This window comes from Podarcis pityusensis (assembly GCF_964106645.2).
Source record: "Podarcis pityusensis genome assembly, chromosome: 11".
Classification (NCBI taxonomy): domain Eukaryota; kingdom Metazoa; phylum Chordata; class Lepidosauria; order Squamata; family Lacertidae; genus Podarcis; species Podarcis pityusensis.
Window position 1 is genome coordinate 52934060 of NC_138036.1, and position 20135 is coordinate 52954194.

The window sequence follows — 20135 nt, forward strand, 5'->3', positions numbered from 1 at the left end:
GTTGGGAGGATATGGTGTCTGAAGGCAATCCAGTATAGGGATTTTTTTTTAAATGTCCAATGATTTATTATGTTTTTATATATGTTGGAAGCTGCCCACAGTGGCTGGGGCAACCCAGTAAGATATGCGGGATATAAATAGTAAAATTATCATTGTGGAATGGGACGTCCCTATTTTCATTGGAGAAATGTTGGAGGGTATGATATTTTACATGCACAAATCAAAAAATAAATAAATCACTTGTTTCATTTACTGTTTTGTTTAAATAATATAAACAGTAGACAGAGCAAGAGCTATGGTTTTGTTTTAAAAACCGAACCCTCAGCACAGGAATTCTTTATAATCAGTGATGAATATAGGTCTGAACGGGAACAAACTATGTTTATGGCCCCACCAACATGGTATCCCTGAAACATTGACAGTAGAAAAGTCTGTGCACACACTCACACACCAAGGAACTGCAGGCTATAGCAAATTACACTCTCCGAAAACAATTTAATGCTGTGAGTCAGAACAAGCAATATGTGAGTCATCTCTGCATTTCTGTTTGGGTCACTTCCTTGTGTAAAGGCAAAGGGAAACAAGGCCCATCCGTTAAACTGTACTATTTCTACTTTTGCAGTTAAAGAGAGCTTGCTGCTGATCTTTTAATCTTGGAATACAGTCTTTGTGAAAAACATAGCTTTTGGTCCTTTCACCAGGCACACGGCAAGTGAGCTAACTCCATATAAGGGGAAACTTGCATCGTAAAATTATTCTTGCTCTCCCCAAATTGCAGTGTGGCCAACACTGGAAATTTACTACCATGAGAAAACACCCAGACAGCATAAGAACATCAGAAAAGCCAGTTGAATCAGGCCAATGGCCCATCGAGTCCAGAATCCTGTTCTCACAGTGGGCAACCAAAAGCCCATGGGAAACTAGTGAGCAGGTGTTTAGGAACAGCAGAAGCAACTGGGAAGAAAGAAGAGCAGTTCAGGGATATTTAAAAATAATAATGTTATAAGTTGTGTGTCTTTGCTTCTCAGTTTGTATTGTGTTATTGCGACTTGCTGTTATTTTTATTGATTATTGTTTAGAAATTATTTAATGTAATTGTTAAGAGTGAATTTCTGTTTCATTATTATTTGCTGGTATTTAATTTTATTATGTACTCATATTCTAATGGATTAAGTTCTTTATTTTAAAATTATGTTTTTATTGTGACATTTTTGTATTGGATCAGATTATGAGGTGTGCAATCTTTGTTGTTTCTTCAGCTTGTAAACCGACCTGTGTATAGCAATATAGAAAGGCAGTATGTAAATTAAAAGTGAAATGAAAATGAAATGAAATTATTTCCCCCAGCTGTGGAGCCATAATACCTAGTAGCTTTCAATAGTCCTGTCCTCCCTGAATTTGTCCCATCGTCTTTTAAAGCCAACTAGTTTGGCGGCCATCACCATCTCTGATGAGAGTGAGTTCCATAGTTTTAGTTCCATCCAAACAGTGCAGGTAAGAAAAAATAATAATTTTAATTTTTATCATCTACAATACTGTCTTATTTATTTTTATAGTACATTACATTGATTATTGCTTTCATTTTATGGATCAATGGTCTCGTTAGATAGTAAAATTCATGTTAAATTGCTGCTTTAGGGCTTGTTTTTAAAAGTCTGGAACGGATTAATCCGTTTTGCATTACTTTCAATGGGAAAGCATGCCTTGGTTTAGGAACGCTTTGGTTTTGGAATGGACTTCCAGAACAGATTAAATTTGAGAACCAAGGTACCACTGTACCAGTTGTGGCTTCTTCTAAAGAATCCTAGTTCGTTAAAGGATGCTGAGAGTTGCTAGGTGAACCCTATTCTCCTCCCTGAGTTGCCATTCCCGCAGTTCCCTGTGAAAAGGGATTGACTGTTAAACCACACTGGGAATCTTAGCTCTGTGGGTGGATAAGGTTTCTCATGACAACTCCCATCACCCTTGACAAACTACAGTTCCCAAGATTACACTGGGGAACATTTTTTTTTTCCATTTTCCGTTGCATGAAATTTTTCAACTGTTCTTATATGTTCTTTCAATGCCGATTTCAAATCTGAAATCGCTTTTCGTGTACATGCTATAGTTATCTTTCAATTTCCGATTTTTGCCGATATGTCATATTTACACTGGGGATAAGTGGACACTGACACATTGATCTACCCTAAACACATGGTAATTATTGTTTTGCAAACTTACTTTTTCTTTATTTTTATAGTTTTGTAACCTACATATTTGTATTTTTCAGATCGGACCATGGCTTCTTCAAGTTGACAAAAATGTGTAAACAAGCCTGATGCCTTTTGTTATGCTATTTTTGTCTGGTCAATACGAAGGGTAGCGGCAAGAAAAACCGACATTCTGTCGCCTATCCCAGTATCCCTTCAGCAATTAGACATATCCTGCACTCTGAGGAACTCCCAATGTGTCAATGCAACAAAAATTTTGTTTCCCAGTGTTATTTGAGGGAAGCCATGCTTGTTAAAGTGCTACAAGACTGCCTTAAATATAAGGTATGAAACAGATTAACTAACAAGTTTTATGGCTGGCAGAACTAAAGATCGACCCCCTCAATGCTGGAAGTACAGTTCTTGCAAAGCGTGTTCTCCCTCACGGAGAGCACGGGTTGCGGTTGGGGATGACAAGACACCTCACTGCTGCTGGGCAAAAGAGTTTGGCCATCCTTTAAGCAAGGGCGGGCTGTTACTGGGGAGATTTATATGTTGCCATTTATTGATTGACAGCCCTATTTGTTAAATACAATGCACACAGCGACGAACTTCCTCTTTTCGCTGTGTGCTTCCCTAATTTTAGGCTGTTTGCTTGACCTTGCTATGCCTGTCATGGGGTCGTCTGCTTTGGGGCAGGGGCCCGGTAGGAATTTTGTCCATTTGGCTGATTAGTGTGTGCCACTTGGTTTTTTGCCTACTGCGTAGCAAATCATCACAACTTGTAAGGTTGCGGTTAGGCATTGGTCTTGGAATTGGTTGGTGGAGGGGTATGGATTTGGCTGTGCCTGCCCCTCCAAAATGCTGCTGCTGCTTCAGGGGTTTTCTGTTAAAGGAACCCAGGGGCTCCCCATGCTTTTGTCCGAAACCCCCTGGCAAGGGGCTAGGGCCACGCAAGCCCCTGGGAGCATTCTGGGGAGAGGTGAGGCATGATTCCCAGTCCCGTCTCTCTCCCCAGGTGACTAACCCTTGCTGACTTCGCGGGGGGTGCGAATGTCAGAGCTGTCCCCGTGTGGGGTCAGTTAGTGCTACCAATGCCTAAGCAACCACTCACATTGCTGTAATTTGAATAAAGTTGCGGCCAAAATTATGCCAAAAACCTTAAACAAAAATTGTCAATTGTGTTTTTCTTTGGGGGGTGTCTTGGGGACCTCGACGCGCAACAGCAGTGTGCAGTTCTAAGTAAATGTTCCGCGAATAGCATGGAAAGCAAGCCTTAGGGACAGGGCATTAGGAGAAGCCCTAACTTGTAATATTTACCCTCAGTTTGCAGAGCTCTTTTCTTTCTTTGTCATTCTCTTCGGCTCTGGCTTGGAGCCACGCCTCATTCTGAGCTTTGTGCTTCTCCAGCATCTCTTGGAGCTCCTGGTTTTTTTGCAAATAAAATAAAATCCACGCTCGTAAAGGTTTTAAGTGTTTTTCAGTCACACATTTAAAGTTATAGGACGAGATCCAACAGAACAGTGAAAGGAGTGGAAGAGCTGGCTCAGCTCCACAAGCTATTTTCATTGCACAGCCAGGAGTGAAAGCAGAAGTAGCAGAACAGGACCAAAAAGTATATGATAAATCAGGGTGGTCCAACTTTCAGTATGAAGTGGGCCGCAAGAGAACTTTGACACAGAACCCACACACTGAATTAAATTCCCATGTCATAATTTAAAGTTACAGGTAGGTAGCCGTGTTGGTCTGCCACAGCCGAAACAAAATAAAAAAATTCCTTCCAGTAGCACCTTAGAGACCAACCACCGTATTTTTCGCTCTATAAGACGCACCAGACCACAAGACGCACCTAGTTTTTGGAGGAGGAAAACAAGAAAAAAAATATTCTGAATCTCAGAAGCCAGAACAGCAAGAGGAATCGCTGTGCAGCGAAAGCAGCAATCCCTCTTGCTGTTCTGGCTTCTGTGATAGCTGCGCAGCCTGCATTCGCTCCATAAGACGCACACACATTTCCCCTTACTTTTTAGGAGGGAAAAAGTGAGTCTTATAGAGCAAAAAATACAGTAAGTTTGTTATTGGTATGAGCTTTCGTGTGCATGCACACTTCTTCTAAGGTGCTACTGGAAGGAATAATTTAAAGTGTTTGCAATATATTCAGTACTATTTAATATCATTTTAGATGCACAATTAATACATATAATTACATACACAATAGATTTAATAGATTTAATTTTGAAACAAACTTAATACACAAACAGATATGTGCGCTTTCATTAACAATGCATGACATTGGAAGATAACAAAGGGACAACAAAGATGGATTCTCCGCGTGTCAGTGGTAGCCAAGAGACTCACATTGACGAAATGGAAGAATAAAGATATGATCCCCTTTAATTAATGGATCGGCAATATGATAACACTCGCCACTTATGAACGGACTGCTCACAGACACAGATTTTGCTTGGATAAATATGGAATGTATTTGGAATGAGTTTATACAAAATGTAGTAGGCTGTTAATTTTTATATACGTATTGGGATAATAATATCAAATCCTACAAAGAGTAGGGTTTTTTATATATATTCATATATTGGTTTTTTCTCTCTCTACACATTTTTGTGCCTTTTTATTTTTCTCTTCCTCTTTTTTCTTTGTATCACTTTGCAGTCAAACATCAGTTCTCAAATGGCTCCGTTTTTGAACGTTTCGGCTCCAGAATGCCGAAAACCCAGAAGTAAATGCTCCGGTTTTCGGAACCCGAATGTCCAACATGGCTTCCGTATGAGTGCAAGAAGCTCTTGCAACCCATCGGAAGCTGTGCCTCGGTTGTCAAATGTTTCGGAAGCCAAACTGTCTTTCGGAATGGATTACGTTTGACAACCAAGGTTTGACTGTATTTCTTTATACAGTGGTACCTTGGGGTTAAATACTTAATTCATTCCGGAGGTCCGTTCTTAACCTGAAACTGTTCTTAACCTGAGGTACCACTTTAGCTAATGGGGCCTCCCACTGCTGCCGCGTCACCGCCGAGTGATTTCTATTCTCATCCTGAAGCAAGGTTCTTAACCTGAGGTACTATTTCTGGGTTAGCGGAGTCTGTAACCTGAAGCGTATGTAACCCGAGGTACCACTGTAACTGAAAACTTTTCAACAAAATATCAATACCATAAAAAAGGCACAAAAATATATATTCATGCTTCATGTTTGATGCTTTCTCTTGAATGCCTAGCTTGTAGCCCACAGATGACCCACAGGTTGGACTGCTCTGTGACAGATTAACACTGGGCCTTGCCAATGGGGTCTCCACCCATCGGATTCAACTCTTGCGCTATGTTAAGAAAAGGGCTGCCCCTGCTGGGGAGGGAAAGTTGTTCTAATGTTCTAATGGCCACAACCAGATCTCAGTGATGGAGATCAATGAGACATTCAGAATAGCTCCAGAGATCCAATTTAAAATGCTCACAGGTGGTGGGAAGATAGATTCTTAGAACTCTTGTGTGATTTGCAGTAGATCAGAAAGGAGACCTTACTCCCAAATGTTTAACCATAGCAGCAAGAAAATCCCACACACCCCACTAAACCCTAAATTATATGCCTGAAATGAAGGGAGTTTGGGATAACCGTGAGTGGGTTTTTGTGCAGGGGGGCTGTGAGGTCCATTTAGTTCTGATACTCGGATATATTTATGGGCTCAGAATTCTTTAATTCTCGATGGAAATCTTTTTGCACCAGCCTCCGATTGGTGGATCTTGGTAAGTTTAAAAAGTTCCCACAAACCAAAAGTTCACCCATTCTTGGCCTAGAATTCTTCCAACCATTTTAAATATTATTTTTCCGTAGGTAACAACAAAAAAAACCAAGCAAGCGGACAATATTTCAAAACGATCTACCAAACAGAAGCGTCACTGCATCAAACCATTAAATCACAATTAAGGTAAAAGGTAAGGGATCCCTGGATGGTTAAGTCCAGTCAAAGGTGACTATGGGGTTGTGGCGCTCATCTCACTTTCAGGCTGAGGGAGCTGGCGATTGTCCACAGACAGCTTTCTGAGTCGTGGCCAGCATGACTAAACCGTTTGTGGCGCAACGGGACACCATGATGAGTGCCAGAGTACCTGGAAACGATGTTTTCCTTCCCACTACAGTGGTAACTATTTATCTACTTGCACTGGTGTGCTTTCGAACCTGCTAGGTCAGCAGGAGCTGGGACAGAGCAATGGGAGCGCACTCCGTTGCACAGATTCAAACTGCCGACCTTCCAATCGGCAAGCCCAAGAGACTCCGTGGTTTAGACCACAGCGCCACCCGCTCCCACAAATCACAATTAGCGGGACTCAACCCTCAAACATCTCTCCAGAGCAGGTCATGTGTTGATGGTTGCTAACCATGTTCTCCATGTCAAATGTACCCCATTAAGCAATACCAGCCATCCTAAAAGTTTACTATGGTCATCACTGGATTTCCTCTTGCTTCAACCTGTTTTGACCATTTACTCATCAGTGTACCAAACAATTGTCACATGTGAAAGCTACCTAAGAAGATGTAGGAATGTTAGGCCCAGAATTTCATGGAGGAGCAGAAACTTACCTTCTGTTGATTTTTAAAATGTGTGTTGAACTGCTCTTTTTCACGTTGAAAAGTCAGTGTTTCCTGGACCAGTTCAGCTTTTGCACTGAAAAGACGATCACAGGAGAAAATAAAAGGTTTAAATGTTTGGATTCAAGAAGCCACAATGATCATGAAGACTGGAGGAGCAGGAAAGATCCTCCTTGAAGACAGGGATCATTCTTCCTACCATACAGATGTTGAGATAAAAACAGTGGTAGTCTCTACATCTTCCTTTGAAGATGAGTCTTGATGGTTGATTGAGCTTGAAGAAACCCTAGACAAGTGAATCCTGGTCCCCCCCCCCCCATTTTAATTAAAAACAAGGGGAAAAAGAGAGAATCTCTGTGACTGATTCAGGCCTGTGCCAGGACAACATAGAACTTTTTGTTTAATTAGGGATGAAATATCTTAATGCTTTAAATATTTTTGAGAACCTTGGCGGCAGCTAGACTGGTGACTGGGAGCGGCCGCCGAGACCATATAACACCGGTCTTGAAAGACTTACATTGGCTCTCAGTACGTTTCCGAGCACAATTCAAAGTGTTGGTGCTGACCTTTAAAGCCCTAAACGGCCTTGGTCCAGTATATCTGAAGGAGCGTCTCCACCCCCATCGTTCTGCCCGGACACTGAGGTCCAGCACTGAGGGCCTTCTGGCGATTCCCTCACTGCGAGAGGCCAAGTTACAGGGAACCAGGCAGAGGGCCTTCTCGGTAGTGGCGCCCGCCCTGTGGAACGCCCTCCCGTCAGATGTCAAAGCGATAAACAACTACCTGACATTCAGAAGACATCTGAAGGCAGCCCTGCTCAGGGAAGTTTTTAATATGTGACATTTTAGTGTATTTTTCATCTTTGTTGGAAGCGCCCAGAGTGGCTGGGGAAACCCAGCCAGATGGGCGGGGTACAAATAATAAATTATTATTATTATTATTATTATTATTATTATTATTATTATATCCATTTTACAAGTTTCCTGCTCAGGATTAAGAATTACCTATGCTTCTGTTTGGTTAAACTGGCAAGCAGTAGTTCATGGAAAAGCACAATAATAATAATAATAATAATAATAATAATAATAATAATATATTATTTATACGCCACCCATCTGGTTTCCAACAAAATATTAAAATACCGTAATGCATCAAACATTAAAAGCTTCCCTAAACAGGGCTGCCTTCAGATGTCTTCTAAAAGTCTGGTAGTTGTTGTTTTCTTTGACATCTGGTGGGAGGGCGTTTCACAGGGCATGTGCTACAGAAGATAGGATGAAAGGGCAGGGATCTAAAAATATGAACTGGACACGTCAAGGTCAAGGCAGGTGAGCAATCATTTTGCCTGTTGACTGGTAATTACTCAAATGTGTGCTTTTATGTTAAACTCAAAGGTAGAAATCCATAGATCACTTTTAAGTAAATCATAGTTAAATGTTACGCTAATATAGGTCCAGAAGATTTAATTTCAGGGCACGGGGGAGTAGAAAGCTGAGTTTCATTCATCTGTGAATTATTTTAGTGAGGTTGGCACCACCTGTTTGCTAAAAAGAAATATTGTGTTTCTCTCAGACAACTCCTCCCATCCCCCATTTAGAGACAGAAGCTTTTGGTCTGGGCAATTAGTTTGAGAAAAGTGTGTCTCTCTTTCAGAGAGAGACAAATGCTTGCAATTTTCTTTTTTTCTGGCTTGGGTGGGAAGTATTATGTATTTTTGGCAGGATTCAGGAACAGAATTAAAGGAAGGGGAACGAAGAAGACCTAGAATCTTGGTATAAGTCCTTAATTAAGAGAGGACTAATTTTTAATGTGGGGACGCGGGTGGCGCTGTGGGTTAAACCACAGAGCCTAGGACTTGCCAATCAGAAGGTCGGCGGTTCGAATCCCTGTGATGGGGTGAGCTCCCGTTGCTCAGTCCCTGCTCCTGCCAACCTAGCAGTTCGAAAGCACGTCAAGTGCAAGTAGATAAATAGATACCGTTCCAGCGGGAAGGTAAACGGCGTTTCTGTGCGCTGCTCTGGTTTGCCAGAAGCCGCTTAGTCATGCTGGCCACATGATCCGGAAGCTGTATGCTGGCTCCCTTGGCAAGTAAAGCGAGATGAGCGCCGCAACCCCAGAGTCAGTCACGACTGGACCTAATGGTCAGGGGTCCCTTTACCTTTACTTTAATTTTTAATGAGGAGTAAAGTTATTCAGGGGTGTAACCAGAATGTAGCCTATGAGTTGAAATGAGATGGGTTTTATATTAGGGAAGCTTATAAAGAAGTGGAACTTAGTTTGGCTGGGGGCTGACTTTTTCTCTCCTGGATTTCTTCATACAACTTTTCAGCTTGCGTTGGTTTTCCTCCATGGATATTTTTATCCCTCCTCCAACTGCGCCTTCCCGGGTGGCATGCCGGCTTGGTGTTTCGGAGAGCTGGAAAGTGGCTCTGTGCTTTCTGCATTTCCTTTGGCAAGTCTGTCTATTTGCTAAGAGGAGACTTTGGGCTAGAAACCAGGGAGTTATTTCCACCAGCACCCCTGCTGTGTATCAAATCCCATTTGTATGTCATTGTACACTTCAGCAAAGCCTGATGCGTTTCCAAGTTAACCACGGTTTGCCCACACGGGGAGGCACAAAGGGGGCATGGATGTCTTCATGTGCTTACATTTTCTCTCCCCCCCCCCGTTTATTTTATTTTTTATTTTAACAAACAAACAAATGCACAACCCAACCCCCATTTAAATTTTCAAATTGGATCTAATCTGGAGGTTTTTCAGGGGACAGATCAAAATGCAGTATTTTTCAAGAAACCACAGGAACACATGTGGATTGTGGCTAAAGTCTGAGTATACAGCTTCACAAGCCAGCAGTGGGAGCACGCTAGATGCAGAGGAAAGCAGAATGTGTACTCCTTCCAGGATAGGCCTCTCAAGCTGCGTACATAAAGGTAAAGGGACCCCTGACCATTAGGTCCAGTCGTGGCCGACTCTGGGGTTGCGGCGCTCATCTCGCTTTATTGGCCGACGGAGCTGGTGTACAGCTTCCGGGTCATGTGGCCAGCATGACTAAGCCTCTTCTGGCGAACCAGAGCAGCGCACAGAAACGCCGTTTACCTTCCCGCCGTTTACCTATTTATCTACTTGCACTTTGATGTGCTTTCGAACTGCTAGGTTGGCAGGAGCAGGGACTGAGCAACGGGAGCTCACCCAGTTGCAGGGATTCGAACCGCCGACCTTCTGATCGGCAAGCCCTAGGCTCTGTGGTTTAACCCACAGTGCCACCAGCATCAAGCTGTGTACATACTAGAGTGCAAATTTTATTATGTGCACTTTTGTCCAAACCTGAGGTGAACTCAGTTTTGGACAAAACCTGTGTTGCAAAAATTCTAAGGTCCCAAATATAAAATGATGTACAAAGCAAACACATACATAAGTATATAAACCACATGTCTGAAATAGTACAAGAGAGCAATCCTGAACGATTTTGACTCTCCCAAATTGACCTCAAATATTTCTCTGCAAGGAGGAAGCAAATGGTGAAAGCCTCTACATTGTCTTTTGCTTACCTGTCTTAAGGGCGTATTTGTGTATGAATAGGGTGAGCCTGTGACCTGGATTCAGGAACTAAAACTATTTACCATCACAAAAGAGTGGCCAGGCTGCCCAGGTAAAGCACTCAGTGACCATTATCAAGTATCCTGGCAAACAGGATTTCTGCTGGAGACCACTTCCTGTGATGTATTTCTGCTGGAGACCACCTCTCTCTGTGATGTATGTATGATGTTTCGGGGGTTGGTCTTGGGCTACAGGGTGAGCAGTTTCAAATGTCTATATAAGGCCTTGCGCGCCATTGTTCTGGGTTCCTCCTCCCTCCTGCATGTGGTGAGCGAGGACCCTGTTGCAACAGTTAATAAAGATCAGGCTTACTAGCTACTTTGCTTCTCAATATTCTCTGGTTGGCCTCTGTTATTTTCTCCTACCGATAGGGAACCCACTTAAGGACTCTATACGGGCTCTTGGAACCCCCATAAGGGGAAAGGAGCAGGTTTTTTCTTCTTATAACACCTGAGTTCTCAGCTGAACTCTTGTCAGTGTTTCCTGTCCACACTAGTGGGATGTATTGATGGAATCTATTCACACTCTGTCTTGTCCCCTCTCCTCAATTAGTACTTCCCCACTCTCCCTGAGATCTGGAAACCTGAGATCCACTGTGGGCATGTCCTCAGGTTTTTGTTGACCTATGCCAAGGCCAATCACTTTGTAAAATATTTAAGATACAAGCGTTCTGATATACCAAACTTCCACGAAACAGTGGATTAAAAACTGGGGCAGCGGAATACATGTGTGTCGCGCCCGGTCCCACCAACGAGGAGCTCACCAATGTATACAGGGTGTAGTGTGGTGATAGATTGTACCCCGCAAAATGACACCCCACAAGGTTGGGTAACATGTGATTTTATATTGGATTCTCCCCTCCCCCACCTTACCACATTGGGGAAATCCAAATTAAATTTGCAGTGAGGTTTTCCCACGCCTTAAAGTAATGAGAACCATCATCCGGCATTTTCACAGCAATAAACTTTCTATAACTTATTGTCCAACATATGCTGATTTCAATCATCTAAAGACATCGACTGTTGTCCTTCACTGGAGACCAAACCTGGGTCTCCAGTTGTTTTTGGACTACAACTCCTATCGTCCCAAGCTAGCAGGACCAGTGGCCAGGATGATGGGAACTGTAGTCCAAAAACAGCTGAAGACCCAAGTTTGGGAAACCGTGCATTAGATGCAACAACATTTCCATTAAGTGTAAAGAGAAAGAAGGCACATTCTACCACATGTGGTGGACATGCAAGATGACAAAAGCATATTGGGAAATGATTTATAATGCGTTAAAAAAATGTTTAAAATTACTTTTGTGAAAAAACCAGAAGCTATTTTACTAGGAATTCTAGGTCCAGAAATACAGAAAAGGAGCTGAAAAGACTGTTTATGTATGCTACGACAGCTGCATGGATGTTATTTGCCCAAAGATGGAAGGAAGACAAAGTACCCACAAGAGAAGAATGGCTGGTAAAAATGATGGACTCTGCCGAAATGGCGAAAATAACTGGGAAGATCAGAAATCAAGAAGATGATCAATTTAATAAAGAATGGGGAAAATTTATATGTTACTTAAAAGAACACTATAAACAATTAAAAACAATGGTAGGATTATATATTTTTTAAAAAAACACTTGCAATGTAAGGAGAACTATGGTGAGATTGGAGTATTAAGTAAATATGGAGAATCATAGACGATGCAGTTGGAAAAGAATAACGAGGGAAACCACTGAGGGGTGGACGGAAGTCTGGGGATTTGTGATGATCATTGTTAAAGACAAAAACCAATAAGAAAGAGAATGAAGGATCCAGAAGAAGAAGAAACAACATTTCCATTGATGCCAAACAATACCTACGTGCTGAGCTTCTGAAACTCGGAGTCCAGCAAAGTAAAAGCCTTTGTAATCATGTCCATTGCTTGGTTACGCACTGAATGTAAATCCTGCAGCTGAGGTGTCTGAGTGGAAAGCCATTAAGTATTAGTTAATATGAGCTACTATAAATAAGGATTAACACACACACACCCCGCCGCCTCTTTTCTAAAAATTAACTTCTCTACTATGAGAGACAGCAGGCTTTCAGTGTTAAGAGTCACATTTCTCCCCCTCATAGCGCAGTCCCCTTTTCGGCACACTTATTTCCTCCTTGGTGGCAGTGAAAAGGGAGAGATGAATATTGTTGTTACAATATTGATCCAGAATTAAAGTGGTCCATAATCTTGTTCTCTCATTCACCCTACTGTCGAACCCCCTCTGCAACAACGTATTAGGAGATCTCCCTCTGATTTTGCATTTGATTATCCTATCTTATGTTCCAGCACCTAAAGGGATTAGTGCAAATCCTCGGCATTTATTTAATTAATAAAGCTATTCTTAATAAGTCGTAGCACAATGTAACCAAACCTATTCTTTTAAACACAATGCCCTCCTGCTTAACAAGTCATTTCTCAACGTTCACTACTAATTAATTCATTTGCCAAGGAGTATGTTATGTAGACAAATATTTAATTGGTGGTTTAATTGCTAAGCAAATTAAGTACAGAGTAATTAATCTGCTAAGCAATGGTGATAATGGGGCAAGCCGGGAAATGTATATAAGCAAATGATTCAAGGATCATTTAAATGGGTCCCTCCAGCAAATAGTTTATTTGAAATGGCATCTGAGTAATGCTTTTCAAATCACATCTGCAGGAGACAATATACCGTATTTTTTGCACCAAAACACTCACTTTTTTCCTCCTAAAAAGTAAGGGGAAATGTCTGTGCGTGTTATGGAGGGAATGCCTACGGGTGGCATGCCTACGGATTTTCCTCCTCTAAAAACTACGTGTGTGTTATGGTTGGGTGCGTGTTATAGAGCGAAAAATACGGTATGTAGATCGTAGAGAGGCAAAGACTTTCTCTTGCAGTGCTGGAAGAAGTACAAAAAGGAGACCTGAAGGGTTTCTAAGGGCTCCCTTACACAACAAGAATGGCAAACACAGCTGCAATAGAAAAAGGGTTCATTTATTTATATTTGTTAAATTTTAAGCCTGCTGTTTGGTCCTCTGGGGCAGGGATGTAGGCAAAACTGCTCCAGTTGCACCTGTGCATGGGAATCAGTACTTACACAACAGCAGCCTGCAGAATTTAGCAGCGGCAAAGCATCTCAAGGAATATCTCAGCACCCCAATATGTGTGCAAGAAATCAACTATGCCCTTGGATCCATTTGTTTAAAATTTGCAAACACCACCCTTAATCAAAACTGACTGCAGGACAGTTTACAATAATATAACATTTCGGACTCAGCTAGTCAAAAAACAGCACTCTGAATGTGTTATAAACATGCAACACCAGATGGTGCTGAAGAGTAAAGAATTTTTTTTTTTTGCCATTTTACATAGCATTTCCCCCCCTTTTGTCATAATGATTTAAATTCTGACTTATTTATAGAATTTTCTTCCTGTGTGTAGATCCACCCTGAGTTAGATATGGGCTTTCACCTGTATTATGCACCCCATGTTAACGTGGAGAGCTCACAGGAGCAAAAGATAATTCAATTTTTCAATTTTGAAAATCGAATTAAGTCTACAAGTCGATCTCTTGGCTACAGCACTAACCTAGCTTTTGAAAAATGTCTTGTTTCCCCCTTGCACACTACCCAGTGTGACATCTTGCCTGGTGAAGTTCTAGAGAACTTGAAAACTTGCTGTGTTTTTCTAACATCTTGATTAGTACTGGGGTTCTAGAGGGTTTTTCCTCCCTTAATAAAACTGCCACCTTTGCTTCTTTTTCAAGGGGCAGTTTCCACACTTCCAAATTTAGCATTTAATCCAAAGGGCGGGAAGCTGGGCTGCGGGTGTGTTGTGGGAAAGAAAGCTATGTCTCTCCTTGCTGTTGCTGCCCAATGCCAGGAATCAGCCACATCGCCAACAAATTACCATGATGGGGCTCTGTGGGTCAGAGACAGCCTGGGCTATTTTGGTTCGGAGGCACAAATCCAAATCAGGTGGGGTAAAAATATAATCATTTTTCATGGGAGCCCAAAATTACTTCTTGAGGCAGGATATCTCTTGGTGCCCAATAGCACAGGTTGCCAAGGGGGTCAGGACAAGCCTGTGAAATATTACCTGTCTCAGTAGGGGAAATAGCAGACCCACCAGGGACAGTCCCAGATTTACAGAAGCCATCCCGGTTTCTGATTTGAACCTGGAATGTCTTACTTTTCCTTAAAGGTAAAGGGACCCCTGACCATTAGGTCCAGTCATGGCGCTCATCTTTCTTTATTGGCCAAGGGAGCCGGTGTTCAGCTTCCGGGTCATGTGGCCAGCATGACTAAGCCGCTTCTGGCAAACCAGAGCAGCGCACGGAAACGCCGTTTACCTTCCCACCGGAGTGGTACCTATTTATCTACTTGCACTTTGACGTGCTTTCGAACTGCTAGGTTGGCAGGAGCAGGGACCGAGCAACGGGAGTTCACCCCGTCATGGAGATTCGAACCGCCGACCTTCTGATCGGCAAGCACTAGGCTCTGTGGTTTAACCCACAGCGCCACCCGCGGACATCTCTATTTTCATCAGATAAACGTTGGCAGGTATGGAGTTATCTGACCCCTGAGCCATCTGAAGACAGCCCTGTATAAGGCAGTGCTTGGTTTTCTTAAAAAAAATGTTCAATGTTTTATTATGTTTTTATATATGTTGGAAGCCGCCCAGAGTGGCTGGGGCAGCCCAGTCAGATGTGTGGGGTATAAATAGTAAAATTATCATTGTGGAATTGGACGTCCCTGTTTTAATTGGAGAAGTGTTGGAGGGTATGAAATAGTAGTCTTTCCTTACTACTCCCTAGGAAAAACATTGCTTCTTTCTTTCTTTCTTTCTTTCTTTCTTTCTTTCTTTCTTTCTGATGGGAAAAAAACTTCCAAAAACCAACCAAGCAGAAATCCTAGACACATATGTCAAATCCATCTGGCAGGAAGTCATTCTTTTTAAATTAACGTAAGGCTTACGGCACTAAAGGAAGAATGCTCAAGACATTCAGCACACTTTACCTTTGTCTTATTTTTCACCGATGCCCCTGCGGGGATGACCTATGGCACCAGAACCGGGTTCATCTCAGTGGACTGGGGCCTGGCATAAGTCATGGCATACCTAGCGATATATATATATCCCCCTTTTGCATTTTCTCCTGCTCTGACCTAATTGTCTCCACAGAATACCCCATGACATGACAGAGATACCTTGGCTTTAAATGCAGGGGAACAGCCAGGCAACAACAGTGGCAAACCATCGGATGAGTCCTTAATACAGGTCCATACCTTCCAGGTGCCCCTATTTTCCAGGGACAGTCCCAGTTTCTGTTTTGATCCCGGAATATTCCGCTTTTTCTCAGGACGTCCCCATTTTCATTGGAGAAATATTGGAGGGTATGGAGTTAAGCAACCCTGGAGCCCAGGAGATAAGTAACTATATAACCTTTAGAAGACATCTGAAGGCAGCCAGGTGTAGGGAAGTTTTTTAAATTTTTAATGTTGTTTTTATATGTGTTGGCCGGGGCAACACAGTCAGATGGGCAGGGAATAATAATAATAATAATAATAATAATAATAATAATACGCCCCTATTTTCATTGAAGAAATGTTGGGGGGTATACCGGTCTTGGAAGAATTCTTATCTAGCCCTGTGGGCAAAGCGCTCCCCCTGGCTAGGAGTGATTTTCTCCCAATTATAAATTTTATATGGCAAGGCTCAAGGGTTGTGTATCAAAAAGGTGTTCTGCCTGGGGTGGCGACAGTGGCAGGGAAGATGAGTCAGAAACATACGAGATGCCCCCTTACCATTTTCTGAGGAGAGTAAGGAACACTCTCACTATGGGTCACCTTTGATTTGGATCTCTCTAACAGCCCTCCCTCATATAATACAACTATGAGAGGGAAAAGCGCATTTAGGCAGTTGTGTGTTTGTTTTTTAAAAAATGTTTATTGGCTGTTTTTAGCTCCGCCGTGTCACTTTCGCTCTGCCCTCGAAAAGACAGCTTTCATTTCATTTTAGGCCATGAAGCTTTGCAGAAGGGTTTTGATGCCTCGGGTTCAGAGCGGAGAGCGAGAGCGAGAGACCTTGCAGGCCTAAGGCACCCCACTCCTGATTCTGATTAAGAGGCTTCCCCCCGACATTTTTATCCTTCTGCTGACAAGTAGTGGCTCAGTTGGAGCCAGAAAAAAGGTCTAACTTGGCAATCCCAGCCGATTGCTACAAATTTGTATGAATGTCCGCCATAGTTCCAACCCTCGCCATTTTCCTTCTCCTAGCATGGAATATCTTAAATTGTTTTGCTTAAGAGTTATCAATGTGTCAGGACTATAATCAAATGCATCTACAATTGCAATTACAGTGGTACCTCTGGTTACGTACTTAATTCGTTCCGGAGGTCCGTTCTTAACCTGAAACTGTTCTTTATCTGAAGCACCACTTTAGCTAATGGGGCCTCCTGCTGCTGCCGTGCCACCAGAGCACGGTTTCTGATCTCATCCTGAAGCAAAGTTCTTAACTGAGGTACTATTTCTGGGTTAGCGGAGTCTGTAACCTGAAGCGTATGTAACCCGAGGTACCACTGTAGATGCCCATGTTGCCACACTTAAATTAGTCCTAAAACTGCACTGTTCTTTATATGCTTTTGATAACAACAATATTAATTTTATTATTTATACCCTGCCCATCTGGCTGGGCTGCCCCAGCCACTCTGGGCGGCTATAAAAACATAGTACAGTAGTATCTCGGTTTGCGAACTTAATCCATTCCAGAAGTCTGTTCTTATACCAAAATCGTTCTTAAACCAAGGCGCACTTTCCCTAATGAGGCCTCCTGCCGCCAGTGCCCTTCCACTGTTCAGATTCCATTCTGAGACTGAGGTAAAGTTCGCAAAGCGGGACACTACTTCCGGTTTTGTGGAGTTCGTAAATCGAATCGTTCGTAAACAGGGCTGTTCTTAAACCGAGGTACCACTGCAAAAGATCAAACATTAAAAGCTTCCCTAAACAGGGCTGTCTTCACATGTCTTATAAAAGTCAGATAGTTGTTTATCTCCTTGACATATGATGGGAGGGCATTCCACAGGGCGGGTGCCACCACTGAGAAGGCCCTCTGCCTGGTTCCCTGTAGCTTCACTTCTCGCAGTGAGGGAACTGCCAGAAGGCCCTCGGAGGTGGACCTCAGTGTCCGGGCTGAATGATGTGGGTGGAGACACTCCTTTTATTCTTCAGTTTCAAGAAATGAACTTTTCCTTTTCCAAAACTTCATTTGTGTGCTTGTTCTTGGGTCAGACCTCACTCAAGGCACACTTAGAGCAGCGCCTTTTGCAGGGCCGTCTTTAGCAGATGCGGCGCTGGGGTGAAAATATCCATTCAGCGCCCCAAAATTAGCATGGATAGTGGGGTGTGTGTGAAGCTGTGCACTGCCAGCCATGGGGGTATGTGTGTGTGTGCAACTCTCCCCCATGCCGCTGCAGGAGAGTGATCCCCGCAGAGGCTTGGGAGGGAAGCTGCGCCCGCGCCCGCCATATGGTTGACAGGGCACAGCTGGCGGGTGTGCAGGGAAAGGGGAGGCTGCCGGCAAAGCCGTGCAGCTCCCCCACTTGTTGGGGCACCCCTGAAAGGCTGGCGCCCTGGCGCAACGCACCACTAAGCCGTATGGGAAAGACGGCTCTTGCAGAAGATCTCGTTCTTCGCTGGGAGGTGGGTGAGTTGGCAGATACACACAAGGATCCCATCAGATACTTGAAGCACACCTAAGGTGTAATGTCACAGTGTTAAACATATCCTGCGAATCCACAGGCGCTCAGCTGCAAGGCAAAGAAGCCTCTCACATGTTCCTATGTCCAGCACTGACAAATTGTAAATATTTCTTGATCAGGCAAAATGGAAATAAGGCACTTACCAGAACAGGAGGCGGCGGAGAAACAGATCCAGTTAGCAAAGGAGATTCTGTCAATTCGTATTTCACTTTGGGGATTTTGGTGGGAGTAAACCTGCACATTCAAACACGAGGGTTTTTTTAAAGATTGATTTTAGGATTATACTAATTTCACACGATCATAATGAGACAGGGAGAGGCAGAGAGGGTATTTCACCCGCTTTGCACATAAAATATGCATGTAATTGGAGATAAGGTTTTGGAAAGCTAATTGCTTAAGGGATTTAAAGCTGTTCCTGAACGTGTCTCTCATCTATATTGTTATCAATCTGTGGATACAAGACACCCTAAATTCCAGATTAAGCTAGTGTTAGAATTTAATTAAGGTTGGAGTGTTAAAAACTGGTTGTTAGACCTGTTTATGAAGATATGTATTAGACACATACTATATAAATAAGATGCTATGAAAAAAATTAAGATTTTCAGAGGTGAATATTCTTTTGAACTATATACCTATTTTATGGAAAGTGATAACGGGACAGCAAAACTGGATTTTACATGCCCTGATGAATTGGAAGACCAGAGATATGCTTCCCCTTAATGAATGACTTGACAACGTGACAATAGTAGCAACATGTGAACAGACCGCTTATAAACGCAGACTTTCTTTGGATAAATATAAAGATAATTGGAATGACTTTATACAGAATATAGGTTATTGATAAAGAAATTTTTACTAGGATAATAAAATTATATACATCTGTATACTAATGTATAGAGATGTAATTGAGCATTTTTCTTTTCTTTTCTTCTCATTTTCATTTACTTCTCTCTTTTTCTTTTCTTTTCACCACTAAAAAAGAATAAGAAAAAAGAGACACTTCCAAATCCTAGGAAATTAAAATGTGTTAAGAACTAAGCCAGGTTTAGTTGCCATGTGTCCTCTTTTTCCAGGACATGTCCTCTTCTTCAGGGATAAAAATTCTGCTGGGTGGATTTTTTTAAAAAATTGCCAAAACGTTTCTGGCTGTACTTTTTGGATGAGACATAGACAGAACTTGTGGTTGAAGACTTGCTTTGCTCTTCTCCTCTCCTGCCCCCTTTGGCAATATACCGTATTTTTCGCCCTATAGGACACACTTTTTCCCCTCCAAAAATGAAGGGGAAATGTGTGTGCGTCCTATGGGGCGAATGCAGGCTTTCGCTGAAGCCTGGAGAGCGAGAGGGGTCGGTGCGCACCGACCCCTCTCACTCTCCAGGCTTCAGGAAGCTATCTGCAAGCCTTGTGAGCCCGCGGGAGTTCCCGCCGGGCTCCCTAGGCTTGCGGAGAGCTGCCTGCATCCCAAAGCTTAGGGCGCGCTGAGCGGATAGCAGCCTGTTCTGGGGTCGGGGGAAGTTTGGGCTTCCCCCACCCCAGCCACGCACCTGGGGGGAGAAATATTTTTTTTTCTTTATCCCCCCCCCAAACTAGGTGCGCCCTATGGGGCGAAAAATACGGTATTTCAACTTCTATAGCCTGCATATAGCAGGGGTATTTAAAATGAGAGTCGTCCTAGCATCCCCTTTTTGGCGCTTCAAAATATGCCAACCCTACTCAGGCTGTGCTACTTCATGAAGTGGCAGCCTGCAGGGTAATGAGCCATTAGAACACAAAGCATGAAAGGAATTCAGTGTGTGAGCTTGCAAATAGGTGGGGTACAGATAAAGGGAAGCCATGTGTTTAGAACAGGTCAGTGTTAGGAGTTAAGCAACAGAGAAGGAAGTAGTGGTCTAGACCAGGGGTCAGCAAACTTTTTCAGCAGGGAGCCGGTCCACTGTCCCTCAGACCTTGTGGGGGGCCAGACTATATTTTGAAGGGGAAAAAATCAACAAATTCCTA

The 20135-nt window shown here is 42.9% G+C and overlaps 1 protein-coding gene and 1 long non-coding RNA gene across 4 annotated transcripts in view; one reads left to right on the forward strand and one right to left on the reverse strand.

Moving 5' to 3' along the window:
* Positions 1–20135, forward strand: part of LOC308458463 — a 229277-nt gene that overhangs the window by 207956 nt on the left and 1186 nt on the right. The window lies entirely within an intron of this gene.
* Positions 1–20135, reverse strand: part of LOC308458119 (kelch domain-containing protein 3-like) — an 80336-nt gene that overhangs the window by 4284 nt on the left and 55917 nt on the right. For 2 of the 3 annotated variants that reach the window (XM_080972832.1, XM_080972833.1), the window contains exons 15-18: positions 18281–18371; positions 12227–12327; positions 6777–6861; positions 3510–3614 (exon numbers count right to left, since the gene is read on the reverse strand). In XM_080972832.1, the coding sequence (XP_080828958.1) occupies positions 3510–3614; positions 6777–6861; positions 12227–12327; positions 18281–18371 (382 nt within the window). The remainder of the gene's footprint in view (positions 1–3509; positions 3615–6776; positions 6862–12226; positions 12328–18280; positions 18372–20135) is intronic. The other variant, XM_080972834.1, reaches the window with a different exon arrangement.